We start from the raw sequence: 23,761 nt of genomic DNA on the forward strand, positions 1-23,761 counted from the left end.
TTAAACCTATTACTTGAAATCACTACTATATAGATATAAAGACATTAAGTGAAACGCAAAGAAATTAGATGGGTAGTTCCCAATGACTTCTTAATTACATTTAATGCTTGTAGTTTAATAAGAGGAACACTGCTAAGAAATAAAGATGGCATCATCAAATAAAGAGCAAGATGCACAAAGCAGAAATAGTAGTTAGATGTAAGAGAGATATCTCAAAATGTGCTGTACTTCTTCCTATTTTAACAGTAGTCTGCTGCAACAATTATTGCTGGTCAGGGGGTTTCACGACCAGAATTAACTGGCTGCTGTGTGTTTTCCAGGCTATGTGGCCATAGTCTGATAGTTTTAGCTCCTAAAACTATTTCACCTGCATCTATGTCTGGCTTCTTCAGAGGCATGTCACAGTGAGATGTGTTTCTCACCATGACATAACTCTGAACACATCTCAGTAGGACATGCCTCTGAAGATGCCAAGGCCACATGGCTTGGAAAACTCACAACAGCCAATTATTGTAGCTATTTTGCTTTTAGTGCTTCATATTCTGCCACTGTAATTCTATTTTCTGCGATGCACCTTGGCTTTAGATTTTTTTGTGTTTTTTTTGTTCATATTACTTCTATTTTCTACTGCATTGTTCACTGAATGTGTTATAATGTCTGACTGCATCATGTTATATTCTGCAATCCAATCCAATCCCCAAACCTTTATTAGGCATAAAACCAGAAGTACCGTTCATTCCAGGTACAATAACAGGATCATTGTTACACATCATGTAGAACATGGATTAAAAATGTGGCAACTGCTTCAGAAATTTCTACATGAGGGCTGTTCAATAGCGTAGACATTTTTAGTTTGTCTGAGAAAAACATAAATTCTGGAGGTAGTAAGGCTCCCAGATCGGTTCTAATATCATTATACCTCAAACAGTAAAGCATGATATGAAGAATTGAGTCCATAGTGTTGGGACAGTACCGATAACAACGCTCACTTCGTGAGATGTTAAGGAGATGACCTTGAAGACAGACAGAGGGGAATGAGTTGCACCTTGCTCTGGTCATGACCCATCTGCACTTATAGTTAACAAGCTGTTCTAAATAAACAGCAGGGTTAGATTTCTGGGGTATGATCCAAAAGTATAGAGGGGAACAAGAGCTTTGTGCAGCACTCAGGAGAAATTGTATTCCTGGTCATACAGTCTGGTCTTTAGACGATGGTAAATCTCCGTGGCAGTAAGCATATGAAGACTCCCATGAGAAACCCAAGGAGAATAATTTTTTTTCAATATGAAGCCACCACTTTGAAAGCTGAAGCTCCCTCTTTTCTAGCAAAGATAAGCTTTTTGGATCTGTGCAGAAGCATAGACGCAGCCAAATGTTACAGCCCATGCCCTAATTTCTAATAGATGTTGCCCTGATTCCAGACAAAGCACACCATAAGGGACACAATGTGGGGTGCCAAATATCTTATATAGGAAGTTTGATTGGATGCGTTCCAGGTTGTTTAAGCTAGTCATTTTGGATTTAGACAGGGATACCATACAATAGGTACTGGACCACCTTGGCATTAAACACCTTCAGTGCTGCTGGAATAAACCTCCCACCATGGATGTTAAAAAATTTCAGAACTGCAGTGGACAGATTTTTGCAACCTTTAATAGTGGTCCAGCTTAACTTATGATGAAATGTTATCCCAAGGTATTTGAACAATTTGACTTGCTCTATGTCAACCCCTTGGATGGACCATCTCATGGGTCTAAAGATGTTAGAAAAGATCACTATTTTAGATTTCTTATTGTTAATAGCCAACCTATTGTTTCGACAATACTCTTCGAATTTGATCAGGGAGTTTTTGAGACCTAACCTTGTTCTTGATAGCAAGACTGCGTCATCGGCATAAAGGAGGATGGACAAAGGAACATCATTCAGATAAGGACAATGGGGGTTGGAGTTATTCAAAATGGGGGCAAGATCGTACAAAAAAAGGTTAAATAATACAGGTGCCAGCCCTGTTTTATCCCCTTTGAGACCAATATTTTGAGTGTCAGAGGACCTGATGACCAACACCTTATCTGACAGGTGGGATTACTGTATAGAGACCTAATTAGTAAAAGAAGCCTGGGTTCTATAGCAAGCTTCTGTAATTTAAGCCATAGCAGTGATCTATCTACGGAATCGAACACCTCCTTTAGATCAATGAATGCTACATATAGGCTGGATTTTCCTCTGTGGAGGTATTTGGTTGCAAGAGCTTTCAGTGTCATCTGCTCTATTCCTATAGGTCTATTAATCGAGATCCAGTTCATAAGAAGATTCAATAGGAATTTAGCGTACAATTTGCCTGAAACAGACAAGTCCAGATTGCAAGCACTGAGCCAGAACCATTCACAATTGTGAATAATGAGGCTAATAGAGGGGACCACTGTGACAAATGCCCAAATTTGGGAAGTGGTTTCCAGTGAGAGACTGCCCTGAAATAGTTTAGTCCTGCCCAGTCCTGATTGGCTGGAGGAAAATTGCCAGGGAAGAAAAGGAGGCAGCTGGAGGGCTGAGGGTCTTTTTCCCTTGGTTCGTGCTTAGACCAAGATCGAGAGCAGAGAGAGCAGATCAGGAAGAGAGATCTGTTGCTGCTGGTGTGTTATAACAAGAAGTCAGATTGCTCTAGTCAGGCTGAGGAGGCTTGATAGGGTGTGAGGGAAAGCCCTGGCCTTGGTGGAAGGTGAATCCGCCACTCATTGAAAGCAATGGCCTTCTGCTGCTGCTGCTGCTGCTCCAGAGCACCTGGTCTGCTAAGGCATTTGCAATCACAGATCAAAGAGGATCAAGATTGGTAGCCATAGATCGACTTCTCCTCCATAAATCTGTCCAAGCCCCTTTTAAAGCTATCCAGGTTAGTGGCCATCACCACTTCCTGTGGCAGCATATTCCAAACACCAATCACACGTTGTGTGAAGAAGTGTTTCCTTTTATTAGTCCTTATTCTTCCTCCCAGCATTTTCAATGTATGCCCCCTGGTTCTAGTATTGTGAGAAAGAGAGAAAAATTTCTCTCTGTCAACATTTTCTACCCCATGCATAATTTTATAGACTTCAATCATATCCCCCCTCAGACGTCTCCTCTCCAAACTAAAGAGTCCCAAACGCTGCAGCCTCTCCTCATAAGGAAGGTGCTCCAGTCCCTCAACCATCCTCGTTGCCCTTCTCTGCACTTTTTCTCTCTCTTCAATATCCTTTTTGAGATGTGGCAACCAGAACTGAACACAGTACTCCAAGTGCGGTCGCACCACGGCTTTATATAAGGGCATGACAATCTTTGCAGTTTTATTATCAACTCCTTTCCTAATTATCCCCAGCATAATCATAGGACACGGCTTGGATTAAATTGGGCCGCAGCCCTTTATTATTATTATACAGAAGCTGGGCAAGCAAGAGGAGCACATCGTTAGGAGCCGCTCAGCCCCCATGGCTGCCCCTGGCGACAACCCTAATTCTCATTGGGATGGACAGAGCGGTACTGCGCCAGGGGGCGTTCGCCAGTCCTTGTAGCCCCCAAACAGCTACGGTGTCAGGTTTGCCTGCAGAGGCCTCCATGGCATGCGCCTTGAACCCGCCCCACCCCAAGCCTCTTATGGAGGCCCCCATATGCAGGGAGGTCTGGCACGCAAACTCGCCCCCCCCCCAGGATGCGCTCTTCTTCCCAAACTGCCCAGGGCTCTGACAATAAAAGAAACGAAAACCCCAACCCTTATTTCAGGGAGGGAGGGTGGGTGGGTCAGTTTGCTTCCAAGCACCGAAAAGCCCGGAGCAACTGCGTACTGCCTAATATAGAGAGAGCATGCTCCACCCTCAAGCCCCCATGCGTGTTGCACAACCATTGTTGGGTGGTGAGGCTCAGCCACCTGGCCGGCCCAGGGACACACATGCTCCCTGGTTTTGGAGCTGTTACCACACGCCCTGCCTCCTGTCGCAATTAAGGGCCTAGTTGATTCTACTGCCGTGATTTATAAATTTGCAATGCTGAAATTGAACCAATTGGGGTTTTTTTTCTTGCTTTTATTTAGTTTGTAGTTGCTGGTTCTAAATGATTGATTTACATTACCTTTTTAATGATATTTTGTTTGTCATTTTCAAATCAAGAGGAAGACAGTAAATGTTTTAATAAACAGAAAATAACAATATCTCTAACCAGAAAGCAGAGTGAATCATCCTTTTTTTCCTAACCAAAGACTTCTACTCAGTGCTTATTTATCAACAAGAAAAATTAAATTTAAAAAATCAACCAGACAGTGTTTTTGTCCCCTCCATTAGGTTCTTTATAGTCAGTCATTCACATTATCCATAGTGTTTGTCCTAAAGTTGATGAATATTACTTGCCCATTTATATTGATAAGTGATTTCCACCCACTCTCTAAAATCAGCTGTGAATGCTAATACAGTTTGAATGAAGCACACACAACCTTTAGGTTTAAAATGTGTCATGTCTATTTTAAAGACCAAATTCTCCTACTTTTTCATATAAAATAAAGAAAAATAAGAATCAAAACACTGGTAGCATTTCAGAATATTTGCTGCTTGTTAGTTTAAAGCCCTCAGTCTACTTCTTGCAAAACCATATCACATCATCCGCACATAATTTGAGGTTGTGATGCTGTGGGGAAGGGACAAACTTTCCAAACCACATGATTGAAGGCCCTCAATTGGTTCATATTGCCTAAGTTAAACAAAGATAAATTTGTATAACCTATCACTTTTTAATTTCAGGACAGTATCTGACAGAAATAGGAAGCCCGTTCCTAGTGAATTGCCATTCATGGTTATTCCTGAATCTACTGTCCCTAAATATGATATAATAAACTATATAATTCACTCAGTATGCTAATATTACTGAAATACTCTATGCTAGGGCTTCCCAACATGTCACCCACCAATACATTCCATGGTGCCAGTTGAGAGTTTTTAGAAAGCAGCCAAGCCCATCTGGGGCTTTTACCTAACTGGGCTTGTAATTAGCCACTAGATATCTGACTGGCTGTGCAGATTTTCTAATAGTTGCTTCAGCAGCAGCTGCCAACAAAAACAGAAACATCTTCACTGCATGGCTGAAGGTAAGCTGTAAGTAATCAAGAAAAATATTTTTAGACAATATGTTCATTTTAAGAGGCATCCTGTTAAACACAGCTTCTCCCTGAAACTTTGAAGAGTTACTGTTATATATGCATGACCTTGTTCCCTGACATTTTGCCGTTGACTCTGCCTGCAATGGTTGGCTTCATGCCCTGCAGCAGGAATTTTGTGGTTGTTCCCACAAGGTGCCCACAAGCTCAAAAAGGTTAGAGATCTCTGCTCTTATGTTATCTGGCAGCATTTGTGGTGGATGCTGTGTTTTGCCTTAAGTACTTTTGTACAGCTCTGAGTGATGCCACTGATGGCTTCCTGCCCTTACTTTGTTTAACATAGGCCCTGTATAGCAATATATACTATTTTCATCCAAACACATGTGCTTAGGATCCTTTTTCTCCTCCTACTTTATCTAGTAGATAAAATCCACCTACAGTTGCTCTTTATAGGTTCATACTGTATGCAGTAAATAGATTATCCACATGTACACAGTATTGCATTGATGTTTTCTGCAGAAACCACAGAAAGAGAAGACACACATACATTTAAAAATGCATGAAAATCATACTGATCCATTCAGCAATGTATCTGTTGTCAGTGAAAAGTTGCCTTCAGGTTGTCTAGTGTTTTTGCTCTTGCCACTAACAAAACATTTCCAAGAACACAATTTTCAGAAGACTGATGTGCATATTTGATTGCAAAGGCAGCCATTTGTTTTTCAAGTTTTTTCTAAGACTAATTACTTAGCCACACCTGATTGTAACTTGTACATAAATAGAGGGTTGGTTCTCATGTTTGTTTGTTTTTTGCTGGTGGACAAGGTGTGCAACCAACTTCTCCTTATTCCTCTCTTCTACACTAGACCCTCACATTGCACTCAGCATTGTTCCCCAGACCCCCTTCCCCATACCTGGGGAGCAGCATTTGGCAAGAGAGCAAAGGTGGGAGGTGGGAAGCTTCCTTTCCATAAGCAGAGATTCATTCACAGATCATGGGATCCAGCCCAAAGATATTAAGAGTCTCTGAAACTATTATATTTGTCAGGGACATAACAAGTCTAACCAGTTATCTGGGTAACCCTCCCCTCTCCCCAAGGTCTTTAAATTGCATAAGTTGGCAGTAGTACACTTGTATTAACAATAAAAACCACTAAATTACAGTTAATTCAATGATACTCACTCCATAATTCGCAGACAGTCACATTCACAACTACTCTCAACCAAAAGGACCACCTTTATTTCCACCCCTGGCTTGAGCCTCCACCTTGGGCAGCAATCCCCCCATTTCTCCAGTAGGGATGATTTCGAAGTGGGATCCAACTACCAAAATTCCCATGGGAGAAAATTCTTGCCCACTTTCCACTGACATGGGTTAGGTGCCACATCAGGTAATGGTCCTCAAAAGTGCCACGTGTGGCTCTTAAGTTACTGAGCTGATTAGTCTTTAATTTTTCAGGCACATGCACATAACTTAACATAGGTATATGTGTATGAACTGCCACATATGCAACAAAAAGGAACATTAAAATACATAGGTAATAAGATCGGTTCGGTGGTTGTATATGAGCTCCTTGAAAGACGAGTGAGATCTAAGTGTGATAGATACCAGTCCAGGACCTATTCCTCTCACCTTCTAGGCATCATTTAATTCTATAGTGATATAGGTCTAGGGTACCCTTTAAAATGTTGTTCCAATATATAAAAGTAAATGAAGAAACAATATCCATTTGGAGATTGTAATGGTAAATTATCTTTTCACAAAATATATAGTGGTTCATATAATTTGCCTTAAAAAAACACCCTTTAAATTCACTGAAATGGTAAGATGGCACAGCTAAAGTTAATGGGATGAGAATGTTACCTGATGAGAATGATACCTCAGTTTTATAGTACCATTTCAAAGAACGAGACTTGCATGAGCACAATTACTAATACTAAAGTATGGTCTATATGTGAATATGGTCCATGTGGGTGCATATGCATTTTTTATTAATCTTCTGATGTTCATGGACTCCTATTTGTTACAAATGAAAACACAGCATAAAGAAATAATACAATACTCCTACATTGTTTAAAAAACCCTCTTATTTCTCACTCCTGTGGCGACTTAGCTTCACACTTAGCAACCTTTTACAGAGTCCTAACAATCAGGATGCAAAGAGCTATCCAACCACACATGAAGACAGGCTTCTCCTGCTTAGGAAGCACCAAGCCCATATTTTGAAAATCCAGAACAGTGTTTCCCAAACTTCTGACAGCAGGGACAAGCTTCCCCCACCCCTACCCCAAGCTAAATTTGGAAGTATATTTCATTCAAATATCAAAAAAAGGTTCACTTCTCTCTTGAAAACAGTTACTTGAAAACATGGTACATGCTCTCCTTCAGCAGGAGAGCATTTGCTAGGACTTCACATCAAATAATGGCTGTAAAAGAACACTATGGATTATTAGAGATACTTTCCTTCCTCTGCCCCAACAAAGATTGGTGAGTTTCCTCATGTACCCTCCCGCATTTTGTCAGTGAGCCCCAGGGGAAATCTTCTTCAAGGAGCTCATGGTGTTCTCAGCAGACCTGGATACTCTATATGCTCATGTATTGATGGGGCTAAACATGCATCCATTTAGCAGGACACCTAGCACTCCCCCCATCCCGCATTTTGGGTCAGGGGGAAGTCTGAAGTCCTTTTTCTTCCTGTGCCAACCCAAATTCTCTTGCACCCCTGTGATTCTCTGAGTTGAAGTCAACTTAGGGAAATCCAGACGCTACACATTAAAACTGTAAGGTGTAGCCTGGCCTTCAGCACACTCTTGTTAGCAGTGGCTACCAATGGCTACCAATCTTGATCCTCCTTGATCTCAGATTGCAAATGCTTTAGCAGACCAGGTGCTCAGGAGCAGCAGCAGCAGGCCATTGCTTTCACATCCTGCATGTGAGCTCCCAAAGGCACCTGGTGGGCCACTGTGAGTAGCAGAGTGCTGGACTAGATGGACTCTGGTCTGATCCAGCAGGCTAGCTCTTATGTTCTTATGTTCAGTAGCTATACTTCTGAAAAGTCTAGCCTTATTCATGTATTTTCAGGTAGATTCTTGATATCATCTGCCTAGAATTAGCCTTGCCTCAAAGCCGGAGGCAGAATATTACAGGGAGTCCTGGACAGTTACTACAACTGAAATAAACAGTCACGAGGCAAAGACATAGCACTTATCAATGTAATCTAAAGGAGACTAGGTAACTTATCATTCATTATCAGGGCTAAGTTATCTATTGTTAACAGATTTTTCAAGTAGGCATTTCTATGCCCTTTCAGAAAGACTTCATATTAGGATGTGGTTGTTATACAATCCTGGCCTCTTATTTTAATTTGCCATGCTAATCTGTAGGATCAGCAAAAAGTAAAGGAAGGCAGTAAAAGATGCCATTGTTGACTAATTCAGTATTATTTAAAATGCATCTAATCCACTTTTCTATTAAAAGCAGTAGTTATGCCTAGAATTGCTCAAGAGCTATGTATTCAATTAAAGGTCCATTGCCTAGGCATAAATACACAAAAGACACATACGTACATATGAGATCATAAAAAAGGGGAAGCGTTGGTATAAGCAGTGCCGCCACGACAAGGCCCTTCCCCATAGGCACTGGTTATAGGGGAGAAAAAAAAGATTTAAAAACTATACCAGTACAGCCCCAACAGGATGCTACAAGTTCAGGAACTATTTTCCTATGATCTGGTCTATGCCATACAGCAAATATAAGATACAGGAACTACATATATATGGCATGCATATTATGGTACCTTTTTTTAAACAAGTGTTGCCAGTCTCTGGGAAAAACTGATATTGTTGTGGGCAGCAGTCCTGTAATTTCTTTACCTAGCATTTACTGGACCAGATCATGAAGAATGACCTCCTACATCACTGTGGGGCATGTACAGATCTGACTTTTGGGCAGATGGATGTTCTTGTTTTCCCCTTGTCAGCTCATATTTGAGTGGGAATTTAAGAGTCCTCAGCTACATGATGAAGATCGTTAGCGGACAAGTCAACCTGGAAGGTGCTGTCTGATGATTAAAAAGTTTGAAAAACACTGGCTTAGAAGAAGCAATGGCAACTGTGTGGATCTTCAGAATGACAACAATGGATCTGTATAAACTTCCTCAGAGTTTTTTAGAATGATCACACCTTGAATGAGAATGTTTTACAGAAGTTAACCGAAACACCATTAGCAATTCAGTCAAGCTTAGCAGTATGTGAGAGAATCGCTTTGTAAAAGGGACACAATCAGTTTGCAACAAATTGCTTGTAAAGCTCTGTTAACAGTGCTGTGGCTTTCCCAACCCCCTTTCCCCCCTCAAGCTTTTTATCCAGCTGCTGCAATAATTCCTCTTATTTCTGACAAGTTATCCATAACAATTCTTGAACCCACAAACACAAGAAGCAAATTGTAAAGAACTTACGGCTGCCGTCCTGTCCACTTCACAACGGCTACTTAAAATGAAACAGGCCTCAGCATCATCCATCCTAAAATCATATGCAAATTATTATCAAATGTTTCATATTTCCCATATCATCTCTGACAATGGTCTAAATACTTGCTTTAAACTAGGATGCAATGCCAACGTTAGGCATAACTGTTCTTTAAAAAATCATTTCATTGTTTACATTTTTCAATTAATATAGATAACCAATACCAAATGAGCTATAATCAAGAAAATTATGAGCAAGCCATGTCACACCACAGTGCATAATAAAACCTATCAGGAAAGAAGAGAAAAATATGAGAGCCAAAGCTTAAAGAGAAACAAACCAAATGCATATTTCTAAGTTGCTATATACTGTATGATTTCCTCAATTGAGCATAGGGTTGCCAATCTCCCATGGGGCCTGGAATTCTTCCAAAATCACAACTGATGGTAAGCCACGGAGATCAGTTTCCCTGGAGGAAATGGCAGTTTCAGAGGAAAGACTGTATGGTATACTACAGATTCTAGGAGAAATTCCTCTCTCTATTGGCACCATCTCCCAAATATCCACAAATTTCTCAGAAGAGAGTTGGCAGCCCCAACTGAGCAGGGAAATGAACCAGATGGTCCACAAGGTCCCTACAAAGCCTCTGTTACTTAAGACCCTGAGGAACAACTTAGGTAGAAAAATAGGGATCTGCAGAAGGAGGGGAAAATCAATGAAAACCACACTCTCTTCTTCTGACAATGTAAGCTGCTACTCTAGCAGAACTGCTGTTATACCACCAGAACGGTATCTTTGAACCACTTTTTCTCTAGTATTAAGAATGATAGTTTAAAAAAGTATATATTTATGTACACAACAGATAATTATAAGCCACACTGCAGATAGTTACAACCATAACTTAAAAGAGTCCCTAATAAATAAAATCAAATGTTATGCATAGAACGTTGACTATGTGGAAGCTACACAAAGAAGGGTCTATCTCTCTGGCTCTGGCACTCACACATATCATATTTGACATGGCCAGGCTATGAGCTGATAAAGGATATCATGCACAAAGCAACTCAAGCAGCTGCCAAATAAGTTTGTATCTGCCTGTTGCACAGAAGCTGACACATAGCTTTCCAAGTGATCAGCTAAGAGTTAGGTTCAGATCACCCCAGCACTTCCCTAGATCCTAGGCTTCTTCTGCTGAGATTCAGGAAAGCTTCAGAGGTAATCAGAAGCTGACTCACAGCTGATGAGGGACCAGCTAAAAATGGCTTCTGTTCTCTCCCCCCACCCCGAAAAAAAAACTACTGCACATTCCAGTTGGAAATCATAAGTACGGTAACTCTTGATCTCCCCATTGCAAAAGGAAGAGGAGAGAGAGATTATCTTCCCTCTTTTCAAGTTCCCCTTTGCAAAAGAGAAAGAAGAACATTGTTTCTTTCCTCTTTCCAAGCTTTGGGGGACAGGCAAAACAGAACCAATGCTTTTGATATCCCCATTGTAAAAGGGAAGGGGAGAGGTTGTTTCTCCATCTCTTTGCAGTCCAAGTCAGTTTGGGGTATGGAGCAGAGAAATGAACCCCCAAACCCCGAGAGCTGACCTCTATAGCAGTGACCTCTACAGTCCAAACTGATAATGTGGGGTGGGGAGAAAAGAAGGGTAATCAAATGGGCTTCTCATCACTACTGCTCCACTGTTCAAATATGCTGAATCTCAGCAAATTTGGGACATACCATTGTTTCCAGGATGGGATAATAGTAGAACCCAACCTCTAGCTGATCCCCGTGATCAACTGGGAGTTAGTTCCAGATTCCCACTTCTTCCCCACACTCAAAAAAATCAATGTTTCACCAGAACTAAACCAGAAAGTGTGGCGTTTCTCCTCCTTGCCTGGGGCTCTCTGGCGGCTGATCCTTCCCTCCTTCCCTGACCTGGGGGTTAGTCACCCCAGCCGATGACTTTTCCAGTTGGCCCAAGGGGCCAAGAAACAACCGTGTCCACAGGGTGCCTGGTGTACGCGGCAGCCCTTGCCCACGTCACTCCCTGCCTAGCAGGTCTCTCTGCCCTCCTTCCCCTGGCTGACCTGAAAGTTCGCACCCTCCCTCCCTCTCTCCCTTGTTGCTTCACAGGGAGAGGAGTTTCCAGAGGTTTGCCTCTCCCCTGTGGCCTCACAGGGAGAGAGGTTCCCACCCTGTTACTTCACAGGGTTGGGACCAGCCTAAACAGTGCTCTGGGTTCTGGCAGGGGGTCTTGCCTCCAGGGTCCTCTTCCCTCCTTCCTACTTCCCACCACTGAGGTGCCCCTTTCCTTTGCCTTTTCACCCCACCACCCACATTCCCTGCTGCTGCGGCAGCTCCTGTCTTTCCCTTTCCCACTTCCATATATCCCTTCTGCCCTCTCATTTCTCTCCCTCATCCCAGCTGCTTCCCCAGCCCATCTCCCACATCTGCCTCAGCTGTGGGCAGGCTGGTCCTGCTGGGCCTAAAACTCCTCTCTCCCCTGCCTTCCTCTTTGAACAAGGCCTCTAAGGCCTGCACTGCCACTGCAAGAGGCTCCTCTGCGGCCTTTACGTGCCCCGCAGTGCCGGCCTGCGTGTGACCCAGGGGGGCGAGTCCGGGCGCCACAGCCGAGCCCGGACAGAAGCCAACACTCAGCTCATTCCTGGGTGACAGCTTCGGATAGATGCAGGTAGTCTGTTCTGGTGACTGGACAGGAACAGCCTAACAACCCTCAATTAGTCTGCTGCCTGACCATTGGTGAATAGGATGTGAGCTATGTGAAATAAAAGTATCATGACTGTGGTGTGCCTGTCATGAAAGCTGACATTGCTGACTTTAGGCAAGTTCCTGCAAGAATTTCTGATGAAGCGATCACAGTCATGATTTACTCTGTAATTCTCCCTGGTTATCATTTCTTTGTTAGATGCCATCCCCCACAATATGGCCAGAATTATATCCATCCTATTATAACCCAAAGCACATCCACAGCACCCTTGTTACCATTCTTTTTCCCCTGAATTTAACTGGCTCTCTCCACCAGCTCGGCCCTCTTAGTATTCATTGCCATGAGTGTAAGGAAACAGCCAGAATCATTTCCATAAAAGTAAAGGGCCTTAAAAAGAACCTCTGTGCAGCTGTTTTTAACAAAAGCTTTCAATAATGACCTACACAGTCACCAATTTTCATAAGAAGCCACACTGTTTTTTAGTGCAGAATACATGTGCAGATCAGAATAAGCAATAAAAAAGATTCTGTTTTGCTGTCTTCAGTAGTCAAAACATACCTAATACTTCTTTTAATAGAAAGATTTAGTTGATTTATCTTTTACTAAATCTTTATAAGGAAAAGAATTACAGCTGCTTAGCAACTTCCAATTTTATTGAGCTCTATTTCTTATAATACAGTCTATTAAGTTCCCACCATGCAGTTTCACACAGATTGCGATTAAAAACACTCCTATGAAAGGTACATTCAATTACATGTTTTGTAATGGGGAACAGTACATTTCTGTAGTTTCTGCATTTTGCATTATTATGGAATAAATTCCTATGATTATGTTTAAGGGATAACTTTTTGGATTTAAGTTTACCATCTAATATGTGTGTGTGTGGAGGGGGGGGGGATCTTTTTAATAAGGCCAGCATGGTGGCTAATCTTTGAACCTTTTCAATCCTTATTTGTTCAGCAATGGTTCTCTCCCAATTTTATATTTTCTATACATTTCCTTTCAAATGCAATAAAGGGTAATGGTTTTCCATACAGTTCTGTCTCTTGAAGATTGCTCTCCCAAATGCCTAGGAAACTAGAAGTTTATCCCACAATGACCCATTATTATAAATGAAACAATGCTCACTCCAGTAGTCTCACCCAACATTCTTAAGAATGCATTTTGCAATTTATAAGCTCTCCCAATGATCTGCAGAAATCCTGGGAACCATTAAGATTTTAGCCCTCTGAGCTTCAAAGGTAAATTGGATAATATTTTTTGATTAAAAAAATAATTCCCAACAAGCTGCTAACATCATGATTTACAATGTTTTACTTGAAAAAACAGTAATTAAAAACTTCTAATCGAATAGTAATTCTTGTAACGGGGGCGGGGGGGAGGATGACAGCAAAAAACTCCTCTTGATGCCATTTCAGGTTCAAAAACAGAACAGGAAAATCAGGAGTAACTTCTCACCACATTCAAATGGTTCTCTCTAAAATCAGGCCCCTATAGTGCTGTTATAAGGACTGCCCATGGCATTTACAAAATGGTAGTTTATCCAGAGGACAACATATCATCTAGTTTGGTGCTAGGGCTGCTTGAGATGGTAACTCTTCACAATGCTAGCTTTGAAATTCTGTACATGATGAAGGTGCAAGTTCAAAGCTGATGGAAAAAACAAAAATCTGGAGGGCATTTTGTTGGAATAAGAGACTTCTGCATGCCTGGACATTGGGGTGTGCTATGTAACTTTAAGGTGTTCTATTGTTTGCTCTCCATGTCTAGGCTCTGCCCACCAACTCCTCCTTCACCCTAAAGCCATTTTCTTTCTTCTCTTCCTTTGTACCGAGCACAATAGTAATCGCTACCTGCTCCTGCCAGAGATTTCCCACAGAAGCATATCACATTTGCATATACGTGACGGTGTGTTAGAATGTCCACTTGTGATAAGGAAAGTTACCATATATACTCGTGTATAAGCCAACTTTCTCAACACATTTTTTATGTTGAAAAAGCCCCCCTTGGCTTATTTTCGGGTCTTATACTCGAGTATATACAGTATTTATACACATCTGTATGTGCCCTAGTCTGTGCTGATAACCTCACACCAGCTATAGCTGAAGCTCTGTGTAACCCAGGGTCCATTAGGGGGAACTAAAGAGCTCAGATTTTCCATATAAGGAAGAAAAGGCTCCATTTTCTCAGAATTGTTTAGAGGCCTGTAGCTGGAGCCAGTCAACTTCACAGAGTTCAGTTGTTATGAACTGTATTTGCATTTTTCAGGTATGAGAATGTTTGTAAATTGTTGAGAAGGGGATATTGTGTTTATATTGATTGACTATTAGTTTGTATTTGGTTTCCTGTTATAAAATGTTATAATGGGTGCTATATAAATATTATTTTCCTCAGAATTGTTAAGAGGCCTGTAGCTGGAGCCAGTCAACTTCACAGAGTTCAGTTGTTATGAACTGTATTTGCATATTTCAGGGCTACCCTTGAAGGCTTGACAATAAGGAGAGAGGGCTCAGCAAAGAACAAGGCTTGACAATAAGGAGAGAGGGCTCAGCAAAGCTGCAAGTCCATCAACAGTGCCATAGGACACAGCTAAAGAGAATTGTAAAGGACTGAAACCCTGCTAGTCTGTTTTGCACAGCAGGCCAGAACTATTATATGTTGATTATTGTTTCTGTATTGGTTTGCCATATTTCGTTGTTATACTGCACACTATTGTTTATGAAACAGAAAACAGATTTAAAGTTTCTTTTGTTGTAAGTCTGGTGAATGTTAAGGGTCACAAAGTGGGATCACACTGTCAAAGACTTGATCTCCTTTTCCATTTTTAATAATATCCCTCTTAAAATCTAAATTAGGTTACATTTGGACATACAGATTAGGAGAAATCCAGTTTTGAAGGATTTTAACTCTTGTGTTTTAGCTTGGTTGCTGATTGAGCTACGTTTTTTGTACTTTTAAAGTTATTGTTGATACCATATTGTTTTGTTGACCATCTTTTCCACTTACAGAGCTAGTTTACTGTTTTTCTTTGAAATAAATATTCAAAAACATTTAACCTACTGATGCCTCAATTAAGGTATTTTATTGGGATCTATTTTTATTTTTGAAATTTACCAGTAGCTGCTGCATTTCCCACCCTAGACTTATACTCAAGTCAATACGTTTTCCCAGTAAAATTAGGTGTTTCAGCATATATTCAGGTCAGGTCAGCTTATACTCGAGTATATGCGGTATCTCTTTAGATAAAGGTTTCTATCTATTTGCTTTTCCCCGGGAACAATGCTTGTGATCCGAAGTTACTTGAAATAAATGTAAGTTTTCCTTTCTTTCATATGGTTGTTTGGAAGAGCTCCTTCAATGCACTCACACACAGGGCTAATCCATATTTAACCAAATTCCAACACATTTTCCCCTAGGAGTTGGTATCTTTAGAAAGCCAACAAAAGTATCAATTGGAAAAGGACAGCAAATGCCATTAAAGAAGCATTTTGACAAGCTGATTTTTTCCTCCTCTGCCTGATTGGTAGAGTTTTCAAACAGATTAACATAGTAGGAAACTTCCTATCCTACGAATTAAAACACTAGTACTCACAGATTAATTTTTGTATTACAGCAGAATCATAGTTAATTGTTGTGTCCCCCGTCCCCCACACAGCCGCAGTTGCTTTTTATCTTTTTTTTGTGCAGATTAGATAACAGCTATACGTAGCAAGTATTTCTGGCCAAGTATTTCATCCTAGATGGCAAGGAGGGTTTTGAAAGTGGAACATTAAATCCCTCTGAACAAAGTTATTTTCTGTGACTGAATGGGATCAAGTCATGAGAATAAGAAACAAAGCTGAAAAACCTTTATTCCTGCCTACTTGTTATTTTTATTCAGCTCTTCAGGAAAATTAACATAATTCACCTCAGCTGTAAATGGTACCATGGCATTTTCCTCTCTTAAATCACTTTACACATTGCAGTTTTAGTTAAGTGTGGATGTAACAAATATGGTTTTATGAACAGGTAAGTTCATCAGGGAGTTACAGATTGCTTGCTGCTAACTGTGGATTGTACACTTAATGACAAACCTAGGCTTACTTCTGTGTAATGTGTAAAATTGCCCTGTGTACCACACTCTAAAACTATTATAAAAATATGAGGAAAAATAAGCTAATAGATAAATACAAAAGTTAAGAAATTAACAAAATTAGAAATTAACTTGCTTAAATGTAAGATTTCAAACTGCGCCTATTAAATAGAAAGAAAAAAGTGACTGACAATGCAATCTTAAACAGTTGTACCTTCCTCAATTCACTGGTCTTAGGATGGCACAAGATTCTGAATAAAGTCAAAGATTTTGAATAAATGCTGATTCTCAAGCATCTAGCTCCTATTTATGAAGTCAAAATTGCAAAAAAAACCAACCCCGAAATACCTGGGAGAAAAAGAAAAGTATTTGATGTTTTTATACCTACTTAGCTCTCAGGAGGTCTTGGTCTTTCAGTGCTGAACCCTGCAGATAGATAACTCTTTGGGACCACATTGGAATTTGTAACACTCTTCGAACCTGAGCGTCCATCTCAGTGGGACATAAGATAACCACATAGTAGTCCTGTAAAAATGGGGGTGAGAAGGAATGGGAGAAAAAAGAACACAACAAATATTATTTGGGTATTTTTTTGCCCAGCAAAAGTCAGGATTAAGAAGTGTTGCGGGGGAGGGGGTCAGAATCTGTGAGAGTGATAATACATTTTAACTCTAAGTTCTGTAAAGAATAAGGTAAATGACTCCATGCTATTTACATCTGCCAAAAGCTGCCCAGCAAGATATCCACCTTTGCACCATGCTGTGATGAGTTTAAATCACTTCCTCCAGCAAAGCCTGTTTTTAGTATTATGCCGTCTAGGGGAAAAAATCAGTAGTTCTGCACCAGAAAACACACGTTTACACTCTGCCACAGACAAATCGATGCTCACAGGAGCTATCAAGAGGAACACCGAACAAATTCCAGCAAACCTTAACAGCAGAAAACCAGCAGGTTTAAAACATCTGTAATAATGAATGTTTCTACATGCTTTTTGTTCAATTATTTAATAGGTAAGGTTGCCAGTTGAAGTTGGCTAAGGTGAACATCTCATTTTAGCCATTCCTGAACTAGAACTAGAATATTGCAAGAGATTTCCGCTTGAACTGATATTCTAGTTTGATTTACTTGGAGCCTAGGGTGAGCGTAGAATTCATTTAGGAAATCCATGAGCAGGTCAATCTTCAGAGAACTCACGCACAATACGACATGCTTTTCGGTCTGAGCTCTGTGTCGGCTATAATTTCCACCTGACTTTTGCCTTTCCATCCACAAATAAGCCAGCTGCTCAAACTGCAAGAAACAGAAAGACAAGAATGATACAGATATATTTGCCCATGAATCCAAGGTCAGTACAAATCAACATGACCTACCCACCAGATCTATCTGGATTTTCTTAACAACATTACCCCCTTAAAGGGCAATCTGCTCATGGCAAACGCTGCAGCGACTCAAGCAGTAAATGAATCCACCGTGGAAAGTCAAATATTTTTCAAATTTGAGTTATTGCACTTATTCATCACTTCTCTAAGCAGTGATCCAACCAATATAAAAGCCATTATCAAAACACCAATATTAAAAACCAGTTCATGAAATGCATTAACATTACAGCATGTTCTTTTTTTTTTTTTTGAAAAATTAGTTGAATCAGTCCTGTGGCACAGGAAAAACACAGGAAGTGTGCCTATTAATTGTCCCTGCATATTTACTTGAAACGTTTGCCCCAGAATTTGATTTTTGTACAGATGTATATCTTAGGGCCTCTACATTAAAATAAATACAATCTGCTAAATTAAAAAGTACTAAAATTACTACGTTTCCACTTTGGGGATAATGCTTTGTGACCATTTCGGTGACATCACTTAGGCCTGAGTTGTTCCTAACTCTGTGCTGCTGTTCCCTGAGTCTCAAAAAGACAATGGGGGAAAGGCATATGAAGAAAACTCACAGCTCAGTTACCCATAGCCTGGTCTATGTGACGTATATCAGTTTTATGATATCTATGAGTGCTTCTCCCCTAGTTAATTACACAATGGCCAATTTCATCAGCTGTTCCACTAAATTTCTATAGAAAAGAATTAGGCAACGATACTGTTTAATCTAGAAGGACTCCTTCATATTTACAAGTGTGAATACTCCTCCACAATAAAAACTTCCTGCCTATAGAAAATGAGCATGTCAGGTAGAAGTCTACACTGGACCTTTCCTGCCTGATTCGCCCGCTTCAGCAACGGTGATCCAAGCTGTGACTCAGTGCTAGAACAGCAGCAGGCAGAAGGTCTCAGATCTGATCCCGAGCATTTCCAGTTTTAAAAAAGATCAGGTAATAGGGGATGTGAAAGATAGCCTGAGATTCTGGGAAGTTTATGCCTGTTAGAACATACAACGCTGACCTTGAAAGACCAGTGGTCTAATTTAGTATTAAGAAGTTTAATGTATTCATACACTGAAAAAACAAATTTGTTCCTAGGCACAGTTCGCTGCATCTGCATTCACATATACCATCTAGGTTTCCATTCCATGATTGTGCTAGTGTCCAACAGAATGCTGGGAACTAGAATTATTGCTATAGATTGTTGTGATAGTGGTTATACAGGGAACACTATTAAATGCTCAGTTTTGCCAAGCTACTTTGGTCCCCTCAGCAACAGCTGGTTAATGCTAAAGCTAGAGTGCTACAATGCATTGCTTCATACAGCATGAAAAAGAAATGGCACCATTATCTTCCTAAAAATAACATTTTAATAATTTTCAGTTTGCTGAAATTTATTACTGCAGCTTATAAAACTCCTTTATTGTTCTGGCTTCAACTCTCCACACAAACATTAGCAGACTCATTTCACATCTCCCACATTATTTTAATTCTGTTTTACAGAAATGAAGCAGAGAAATCAAGCTGCTTGGCCTGAACTTACGAGTGGCTAAGTCGTCTTTTAGCCCTCCCCCCTCCCCAAATGTTGTTAATATAGTAAAATGTCTTTGCATAGTTATGAGGAAACTGTGAGGAGTTGTTACCTATGAGCAGCTTGGTTAATTAACCTAAAACCTCAGAAGGCAGAACTGCCAGCTAAGTTACAAGCTATTAACTTGCCCACCTGTGAATGTGAGTAATAATGGCTGAACTTCGTTGTAATGATAGATGAAAGAGAGAGTGCAAGGTAATAAGTGGAATGGAAGTTATTAATTCTTCACAATTCATATCCTCGTGTGTGTGTGTGTGTGTGTGTGTGTGTGTGTGTGTGTGTGTGTGTGTGTGTGTGTGTGTGTGTGTGTGTGTGTGTGTGTGTGTGTGTGTGTGTGTGTGTGTGTGTGTGAAATATAGGCTTGGGGCCTTCATACCTGCGAGACTGTCTAACCCCATATGTCCCAAATAGGCCTCTGCGTTCTGCGGAGGCCAATTTGCTAGTAGTCCCCTGCCCCTTGTCGATACGGCCTTTACAGCCCTGGCCCCCCGGTCCCTGGTGGAATGCTTTTACCATTCTGCTGTATCCAGCCCCTCGCAGGCGACCTTAGTAGAGTTTCCATGGGGCCTGTAAGACCGAAAGGATTATTCCACACGGGCCTTTGGGGATATGCACCAAGCCACAGAGCTGCCTGCCCCCTCTGCTTGCCCCCACGACAGTTTTGCCATCTTCAGCATTGCCTGATTGCTGATACCATCCATTTTTGGCCAATGCTGGCCCTCCTGGCTTTTGGGTTGGGTGCCATCTGTGCATGTATCTGCGCATGTATTTTTATCTGTAATTACTGAAATTGCTGCTATAATATATTTTAATGAATTTTAATGTTTTATCATTATATTGTATTTATGAGACCTTATATTGTATTTGTTTTATGTCTCATTGTACACTGCCCAGAGCCCTTCGGAGGTTGGGCGGTCTATTAAGCCGAATAAATAATATTTATTTATTTATTTATTTATTTATTTATTTATTTATTTATTTATTTATTTATTTATTTATTTATTGTATTTGTATACCGCCCACCCCAAAGGCTCAGGGCGGTTTCCAACAAAATAAAAAGTTAAAACATCATATATATAAATTAATTAAAATACATAAAATGTTAGACTAAAGATGGCTTCAGCTATTCTATTCCCCCTTTTATTATTATTATTATTATTATTATTATTATTATTATTATTATTATTATTATTATTATTATTATTATATAATTTCTATATATATATACACACACACACACATAATGCTATTGGTATAGACTTATAATAAGTCTATTGGTATAGACTTATTATTATTATATATATATAATTTCTATATATATATATATACACACACACACATAATGCTATTGGTATAGACTTATCAAAATATAGGGTTGTTTTCAAAAAGACAAACTTGGCATTTTTATTAAAATAAGACTATACTTTATCACAATCCTTTGCATAAGGAGAAAAAAATTACCTGTATTGGTAACACCACAAGAGCAACACAGATCATAATGACAACCAGCAGTTTTGAAGGCCAAATCTTAGGAGTAACATCCCCAAAGCCCACAGTTGAAAATGTTACTATGCAGAAATAAAGAGAGTCAAAGAGAGTCAGCTTGTTTCCTGCTCGTTCCAGATGCTGAATTCCACAAATACTAAGTGAAGGAAAGAATGAGAGGAAAAAAATGTAAGTAGGTGGCAAAAATCCAAACTTGGAAAATTCTGATCTGAGAGAAGATCAATTATTAGATGCAAATGATAGAATTTATAGTAAAATGCATGTTTTCAAGAGAATGTTTACAACACAGTGGGTTTGATCTAGCCTGTATTTTCTATCACCAGAATGGAACTTTCCTGGCTCTTGTCTCCCATTCCCCAATCTCCACAAAATGCTGCTCCTGAAGAACAAGGGATCCTGAAGAACAGCACAAGGGGGGCGGGGTTGCATTGCAATGAGAAGTGGGAATTGGGAGACATTCCCAATTTAGTCTGAATCCAACCATACAGTCTCTGCAAAGATTGCCATGCTACATAATGAACAGGTATGTGTACTGCAAAAGCTTGATTACTCCCAATGGATTTCCTTTAGACTTTTATTTCTAAAGTGAAGATACACACTGGCGTTACCCGATTCTGATTAGCAGTTGAAACTAATGTAATAAAAAGAATGCACAGTTATAACAGACTGGTAATTTCTTCAACCACAGACATTGGGAGATGGGAAGAAAATTGGATACATGGAAATTGCTGCACTATAGGCAACTTTCAAATTAAAAAATAACAACTTGGTAGTGTTCATTTTAGAGCATAGAGGAAAGACCCTATGGAACTGTAAAGAAAAAATACTAATTGCCTGCATGCATTATGTATACCATAGACTAACATGCATTATGTAAGATATAGTACCATGGAGAAAAGGAGCAGGGAAAGGGCTTTGGTAGAAATCAGCAGGCGTTAATGACTTTTTTCTACGTGTTTTAAATCTAAACAGAGATAAGGCTACTCAAAGCCCTGGGCAAACATCTGTAGGACCTAGTAATAAAAGATGTGATTATATTTAATGTAGAGAACACAAGATGTACTTGCTCCTAAACAACATTCATATTTTCTCACAATTATTGAGGATGGTTGATACATTTCTTACTGAGATTGTTACATTTAATTGACTCTAAATCAAGCCATTTGTACTTGCTTGGGCAAAGTTTTACAACCCCAAGACACTGGTTATGTGGTAGTGTCAGGCTGGAACCTGGCATCAGGGAACTGCAGGAGGATGGGAGGAGACAGAGGGCCTGCAGGTGTCCAGCTATCCCTAGCTAAGACAGGAGACACATTTCTTTATCAAGTGTGAAACTGTTATTTTGCTTTACTTTGTAGAGTAGTGCCTTTTGGCTGGGGGTGGGGCAGGGTGCTGTAGGGGATGTAGGCTGGGATTTCTCATGGGGTTTTCAGAAACATCTTTGCTGATGCAATCCTTTAGGTTCAAAAATGGCTTCAGCTATTAGTTAGGCTGTGCTTTGAAACTTGGGATGGTGGCAAAAAGATAAACATGCTCTTTTGTCCATGAAATCATGCAACTTTCATGTGAGAACACACAGACCCAGGGTGGGTTTGTGGCAGTAACAACCCAGCCCAAATCTCCAAATGACCTTACCCAGTGGTTTCAGTTAGGTGATAAAAAGCACAGGGGACAAGATGAAACCTTGTGGGGTCCCACAGACTGAAAGCCAAGGGGATGAGCAGCAGTTCCCCAGCTCCACCTTCCAAACCCTATCCTCCACGTTGGACCAGGACCACAGCAAAATTGTGTCTCCCAATCCCACCTCAGAAAGGCAGTCCTTCCTTCCAAGGCACCAGAAAATTCTACTGAACATGTCCCCAAACTCATGGACTCCATGGATTCCAGTGACAAGATAAGCCTATCTAGTTAAAATCAGGAAAATAAATGAACCACACTCTACTGGCAAAATAAATAGGTCTGTGGGCCGGCCAGCCTGCAACTATTACTGGCTATTGCCAGTAATCAATTGTTTGGGCAGTACATAGATTCTACTAAACAGAGCCTTGAGACATGCATATAGTTGCAACTATGTAAAGATATATTTTAGATAGGCCACAAAAATAAAATCAATATAATTTCTTTCTAGAATACCTTAGCAGGGTTGCTGAATGAACACACAATAACCATTTTACAATTCAACCCCAGGCGGAATTACTCCAGTTTAAGCTCAGTTACACTAACAAGTTTAGACAGAGGTCAGTCTATATAGGGTTGCAGGGGGCAGTTTCATCCGAGAGCTGGGTGCCTAGCCACCGCTGCCAAAGAGGCTTCCCAGAAGCACGGGGAAACTTGAAAAGTGAAAAATCCTCCCCACCACCATGAAACCTCTATGGGGCTCAATAGACTTATGCCCAAAAGAGCAAGAGTAAATCTAAAATCCTGACCTCCAGCATAACTTTGTGAATGGCTGGGGAATGGCCATATCCCCAACCCCCACCGCTATACTGGCACCCCTCCACCAGGATAAGTGACCCAAGAAGGGCAAATAATGTATGGATTGTGAAGCTTTTGCAAAAATGTAAATACTTTCTTGTAAAATGGAAGCTAACTGTCAAATATAATGCTTATAAAGCCTGGTTGGACACATGTGGTATAATTCATTAAAGCTATTATAGAATCTTTGAACAGAATCAGACAAATATTCTAGTAACTACAAACAGCAAGCATGTGAACCCTCAGGAGCATGACCCTGAGGTCATGACCCCTGAGGAATGAGCTTCAGCACATTCAGAAGTCATGAACAATCAATGCTGTCATTTGCCATCATAGATTCTGTGCAAAATTCCTGCTTGCGCTAGAGCTCTTGAACTTGTGAAAATGCAAAAAAGAAGAAAAAGACTATAGTAGCTGCTTCCACTAAGTCAGACATCGTATGTTCACTTGAATTTC

The 23,761-nt window shown here is 40.4% G+C and overlaps 1 protein-coding gene across 1 annotated transcript in view; it reads right to left on the reverse strand.

Annotated features, from left to right (window-relative positions):
* KCNT2 (potassium sodium-activated channel subfamily T member 2) overlaps nucleotides 1-23,761 on the reverse strand; it is a 252,026-nt gene that overhangs the window by 82,051 nt on the left and 146,214 nt on the right. Inside the window, exons 10-13 of the mRNA XM_048498157.1 lie at nucleotides 20,786-20,966; nucleotides 17,490-17,654; nucleotides 16,753-16,889; nucleotides 9,568-9,631 (exon numbers count right to left, since the gene is read on the reverse strand). Coding sequence (XP_048354114.1) covers nucleotides 9,568-9,631; nucleotides 16,753-16,889; nucleotides 17,490-17,654; nucleotides 20,786-20,966 — 547 coding nt within the window. The remainder of the gene's footprint in view (nucleotides 1-9,567; nucleotides 9,632-16,752; nucleotides 16,890-17,489; nucleotides 17,655-20,785; nucleotides 20,967-23,761) is intronic.

Source organism: Sphaerodactylus townsendi, linkage group LG05 (assembly GCF_021028975.2).
Source record: "Sphaerodactylus townsendi isolate TG3544 linkage group LG05, MPM_Stown_v2.3, whole genome shotgun sequence".
Lineage (NCBI taxonomy): Eukaryota > Metazoa > Chordata > Lepidosauria > Squamata > Sphaerodactylidae > Sphaerodactylus > Sphaerodactylus townsendi.